We start from the raw sequence: 6,000 nt of genomic DNA, 5'->3' as shown, positions 1-6,000 counted from the left end.
CAGGATGAATTAATCAGAGTGTTCTTTAGAGTCCAGGATGAATTAATCAGAGTGTTCTTTAAAGTCCAGGATGAATTAATCAGAGTGTTCTTTAGAGTCCAGGATGAATTAATCAGAGTGTTCTTTAGAGTCCAGGATGAATTAATCAGAGTGTTCTTTAGAGTCCAGGATGAATTAATCAGAGCAGGAAGGAGAAGGATTCTCTATGATCAAACTGTGAAGGATCAGAGTGAGCCCTCCTGTCATTAGACGAGCTTTGTTTTGCACCGTCCACTTCCCTCCTCTTCTCTTCTCTCTCCTCACCCCCTCCCTCCCTCTCTCTCTCTCTCCCTCTCTCTCTCTCTCTCTCTCTGTCTGTCTCTCTCCCTTCCTCCCTCCCTCCCTCTCTCTCTCTTCACTCTCCTCCCCCCTCTCTCTCTCTCTCTCTCTGACTCTCTCTCCCTCCTCCTCTCCCCCTCTCTCTGTCTCTCTCTCCTCCCCCCTCTGCGGCTCTCTCTCTCCCTCTCTGCAGTGAATCTCTCCCCCGCTGCTGTCAGAGCCCGTAGAGTCAGCCGGTTCTCGGTTCTGACCGTTAAACTGAGAGTACCCGTCCCCGTTCTCTCCGGTGTTCGTCCCCCTCGGACCTTTGATCCTCCCCGGCAGCTGCTCTCCTCTCGGCGGCATCATGGTGAGTGAAATGTGTGTTTGTGATTTTCTGTCTTTTTTTCTGTGAAACCTCATTTTGTAAAAAACAAGATTCTCCTTCGACTGTTAGCTTGATGCTAACCCCCGTTAGCACTGCGCTGACATTAAAATAACGTTAGAAGCTTATTTTAAAGATGGCTGCTTCTTTATCGTGTGATTTATCTTTATCACAACATTCATGTGTTCACATATTCACGCTGACACCAACACTAATACACGAGCTGCTGGTAATGCGGCCGTAGAGCTAGCTTGAGAGGAATATAGAGACTGTGGAGGCTTTGCTAGCAGGCTAGCTAGCTAGCTGGAGGAGCGTCAAGTTAACTACAAATCAACACAGGAAATGACGTAATCATGCCACCAAAATAAAAGCCTGAAGGTTCTCTGCAGGCTGAAATGGGAACGGTTTTTAATTAAGATGATGTAACTTTAAATTTCAGTTTTTATATAAACCAGTTTTACATAATAAGAAGTGGTAACAATAATCATTCATTAGCCTTAAAAATGTTAAAATTAATCATCAACAGCAGCCTTTAATTCAAAACAATAATAATAATTAGAGTGATTACTAATTTTAATTATAAATTACTTTTTAAAACAGAGTTTCAAAGTGCTTTAGAAATGAGAAAGATGATAAAATACGATAAAAATCTGAGAAATTCAGGAAACAAAATATTATTAAAAGGCTGTAAACCATCAAATATAAAAGAAATAATATAAAATGTTAAAACCACAATCAGATACAGGGAATAATACAAAAGAAAGATGTAAAGACCACTTCTGAAAAAAAATACAATTATAATAAAAATGTTAAAATCACTAGCGGACAAAAGGAAATGAAACAAACATTGAAAAAGATAAAAGGTTAAAATAATCAAAACATCAAGAAGATAAAATCCTGCGAATGATACTGTCTGAAAATTTCATAAAATCAACGTCTGGAGGACTCAAAATAAATAAAATAAATTAATCATATTATTTATGTTGCATTAGATTGATTAATTCATAATGGGTGTGATCATGTCCACGTCATTTAATTGTAAGAAAATTAACATTACAGTTTTTCGCATTTTAGACGATATTAATAAAATCACCAGTTTAAAGTAATTTTTGAGGACTGTGTTTGTCAAACAATTTAAATTTGAAAAACTACCATGTTAGTATTTTAAACTAAGAGAAAACAGAAAATATATAATTAAATAAATGTTACATTAATTTATTATTTTTTTATTGTCTGCATCAAATCACAATAAAAAAACTCCAATGTTTTTACTGAAAATTACAATTATTATTCTGATATTTAAGCAGTTTATTGGTTTTATAGTTGAATATTTTGTGAAGTCTTGTTCACCCATAAAATAAAAATGTTATTATGTCATAATTTTATTTAAAAAGGTGGCAGGATATTTTGTGTGAGGTGGTAAATGTCATATATTTTAAATATTTAGATTACATTCCACTCATAACATATCCAGCCTTACCCTGGACAGTCTCTCTTTTTAAAATCTGGTCAAGGAGAGAACAGGTTTGCTATATTTACACCTTTCATTGTTGTTTTATTTTGAAAATCTCGACCGGAAGTGCGGAGCTGTCTTTGGTTATAAATGTCAGATTGTGTCTGAGCTCTATGACGGTGTTTGAATCAAACTGTCACCTGCCACGGATCAGGTCTGTAGCTGTGCTACGTTCACGTCGTCCATCGAAGTGAAGTCATTAAAAATGTTTGATGGGAGAATTAAAGACCCACTCAGGATCCCTGATCTGATTAGAACCTGATCCTGATGATGTGGATCAGATCACCTGTACTTTATGCACACCTGAGGTCAGATTTAATGAACAAAGAAGCATACGTACGTCTTCTTCAGGTTAAAGTCTTCCTCACACTCAGCTTCCTTAAAGCTTAGATCTATATGTTACTTTTATGAAAACATCATCCTGGTGTCAGAATGTTCCTGGGGTTGTTTTTGGGGCTGGGGAGAGGACACATCAGGTTTAGGTTGGGGATACTTCATTTCATCCTTTAGGTAGATGTTCAAGAAGCAAGATCAGGACATCAAGATTTGAGTTCTCTCAGGGTTCCCCAGGCGGAACCATCAAGGTTTCTCAACACCAGCAGGAGAACAGAGCAGTAGAATCAGATCAAAGCGAAAGAATCAAAGCAATAGAATGTGATCAAAGCAATGGAACAAGATAGAAGCAATATAATGTTTAAAGACTATAGAATCAGAGCAAAGTGATAGAATGAGATCAAAACAATAGAATTAGATCAAAGCAATAGAATGAGATCAAAACAATAGAATGTAATAGAAAACAATAGAATGTGATCAAAGCAATAGAATGAGATCAAACCAATAGAATGAGATTGAAGCAAGAGAATGAGATCAAAACAATGGAATCAGAGAAAAGCGATATAATGAGATCAAAACAATGGAATGTAATTGAAACAATAGAATGAGATCAAAGCAATAGAATATGATCAAAGCAATGGAATCAGATCAAAGCAATATAATGAGATTGAAGCAATAGAATCAGATCAAAGCAATGGAATCAGATCAAAGCAATAGAATGAGATCAAAGCAATAGAATCTGATCGAAGCAATAGAATCTTATCGAAGCAATAGAATGAGATCAAAGCAGTAGAATGAGATCAAAGCAATAGAATCAGATCAAAGCAATAGAATGAGATCAAGGCAATAGAATCTGATCGAAACCAATAGAATGAGATCAAAGTAGTAGAATGAGATCAAAGCAATAGAATCAGATCAGAGCAGTAGAATGAGATCAAAGCAATAGAATCTGATCGAAACCAATAGAATGAGATCAAAGTAATAGAATCAGATTGAAGCAATAGAATCAGAGCAAAGCAATGCAATGAGATAAAAGATAAATAATCAGAGTAAAGCAATATAATCTGATTGAAGCAATAGAATGAGATCAAACTAATAGAGTCAGATCGAAGCAATAAAATGTAATCAAAGCACTAGAGTAAGATCAAAGCAATAGAATCAGATTGAAGCAATAGAATGAGATCAAAGCACTAGAGTAAAATCAAAGCAATAGAATCAGATCAAAGCAATACAATATGATCAAAGCAGTAGAATCAGAGCAAAGCAATAGAATGTGATTGAAGCATTAGAATGAGATCAATTCAATAGAAGCAGATCAAAGCTAATGAGATCAGAGCAATAGAGAGAAGAAAACAGTAAAAAGAGACAAAGTTAATAGTGGTTTAAAAATGTTAAGGCTTAAAGTAGCGTTTAGTTAGCGTGGTATCTCTGAGTGACAGGTGGGAGCTGCTAGCTGTCTGCTAGCTGTTAGCTTAGCTTATTCAGTCTCTGAAGCCGTGCTCGTTGTGTTCGAGCCTTTTGGAGGTTTCTGTCATGGGACTGAGCAGGTCCAGCAGTGGAGGTTACCCCACACCGTACACCGGACTGGACGTGTTGCATGAAGGGATCATGATGTAGCAGTCCTGGTACAGGAGCCGGGACGTGCTGGTCCAGGGAGCAGATGTGATGTAATGACGGCTATTTCTGGAGAGCTGCTGTGTATCAATTCTGGGAATGAGGACAGAGGCACGCCGTATTTAATGAGGATCCTGGACCCAGGTGTTTCACTGCATGCTGCGGCTAACATCACACTGAAGAGTTAAAATCCTAATGTGGGTTAAAATTGGATTGATGGATCCGGGATTGTGTGGACATGAGCAAGAATACTCCCACACTGAGCCAGCCGAATTTGGAAAACATCTTTTTCTCTCCTCTCAGGCCCACCACACTCTGCTGGTTTCATGAAGAGCTGAACCCAGAGATGCTGCACACGTTTCAAAATGCTGAGCTCATGTTTTACTGCAGATGGAGGAAACGTACACATTTATCAAGCAGCCAGGAAAACATGATCCGAGGCTGAAGTATAAAAATGTAACATTCAAACCTGCATATTTGGCTCCAGTGATACTGTAATTGAATCAGACCAATGGGACGACGGTGTATTGCTGCTTTGTTCCATCCATAACGGGGAGTGGAACAAAAACATGCTTCTGTTCCGCATATTTAAAACCCGAACATCCATCATGTTTGAGCTTTTTGCTTTAAGAGTCCTGTAGATCAAATCACCGGAGCACAAACTATCATCCACGGTCTTATTAGGGTTTATGAATAAGAATGAATGCCTGCTAACAGGGATCAAAGCAACAGAATTAGATCAAAGCTAATAATGAGATCCCAGCTAAAGAATGTGTCAAAGCAATAAAATCAGATCAAAGCAATAGGATGAGATTAAATAAATGGAATGTGATCAAAGCAGTAGACTGAGATCAAAGCAGTAGAATGTGATCAAATAAATAAAATGTATCAAATCAAAAGACTCAGATTGAAGCATTATAATCACATCAAAGGAGGAGATCAAAGCAATAGGATGAGATCAAAGAAGTAAAATGTCTTCTAAGCAAAATAACGAGATCAGAGATATAGAATGAGATCACAGAAGTAGAATGTCTTCTAAGCAATGGAATGAGATCAAAGTAACAGAATGAGATCAAAGAAGTAGAATGTCTTCTAAGCAATAGAATGAGATCAAAGTAATAGAATGAGATCAAAGAAGTAGAATGTCTTCTAAGCAATAGAATAAGATCAAAGTAATAGAATGAGATTAAATAAATAGAATGTCTTCTAAGCAATAGAATGAGATCAAAGTAACAGAATGAGATCAAAGAAGTAGAATGTCTTCTAAGCAATAGAATGAGATCAAAGTAATAGAATGAGATCAAAGAAGTAGAATGTCTTCTAAGCAATAGAATGAGATCAAAGTAATAGAATGAGATCAAAGTCATAGAATAAGATCAAAGAAGTAGAATGTCTTCTAAGCAATAGAATGAGATCAAAGTAATAGAATGAGATCAAAGAAGTAGAATGTCTTCTAAGCAATAGAATGAGATCAAAGAAGTAGAATGTCTTCTAAGCAATAGAATGAGATCAAAGAAGTAGAATGTCTTCTAAGCAATAGAATGAGATCAAAGTAACAGAATGAGATCAAAGAAGTAGAATGTCTTCTAAGCAATAGTATGAGATCAAAGTCATAGAATGAGATCAAATAAATAGAATGTCTTCTAAGCAATGGAATGAGATCAAAGCAATGGAATGCGGTCAGAGTTATAGAATGAGATCAAGGCAATACAATGTGATCAAAGTAATAGAATGTGATCAAACAGTAGAATGAGATCAAAGCAATTCAATGAGATCAAAGTAATAGAATGTGATCAAATTGATCTTCTTGCCTGAGGCTCGGGAAAAGACAAGACTACAGCTGTACCAAAACAAACCT

At 36.6% G+C, this 6,000-nt stretch overlaps 1 protein-coding gene across 1 annotated transcript in view; it reads left to right on the top strand.

The window, feature by feature from the left end:
- The first annotated feature begins 234 nt into the window (after positions 1–234).
- LOC117815347 (calcineurin subunit B type 1-like) overlaps positions 235–6,000 on the top strand; it is a 43,524-nt gene continuing 37,758 nt past the window's right edge. Inside the window, exon 1 of the mRNA XM_034687001.1 lies at positions 235–667. Within this exon, the coding sequence (XP_034542892.1) occupies positions 665–667 (3 nt within the window). The 5' untranslated portion in view covers positions 235–664. The remainder of the gene's footprint in view (positions 668–6,000) is intronic.

This window comes from Notolabrus celidotus, chromosome 7 (assembly GCF_009762535.1).
Source record: "Notolabrus celidotus isolate fNotCel1 chromosome 7, fNotCel1.pri, whole genome shotgun sequence".
NCBI classification, from domain to species: Eukaryota; Metazoa; Chordata; class Actinopteri; order Labriformes; family Labridae; genus Notolabrus; species Notolabrus celidotus.
Note: the sequence above shows the minus strand (reverse complement) of the source record. Positions and strands in the feature narration are given on the sequence as shown.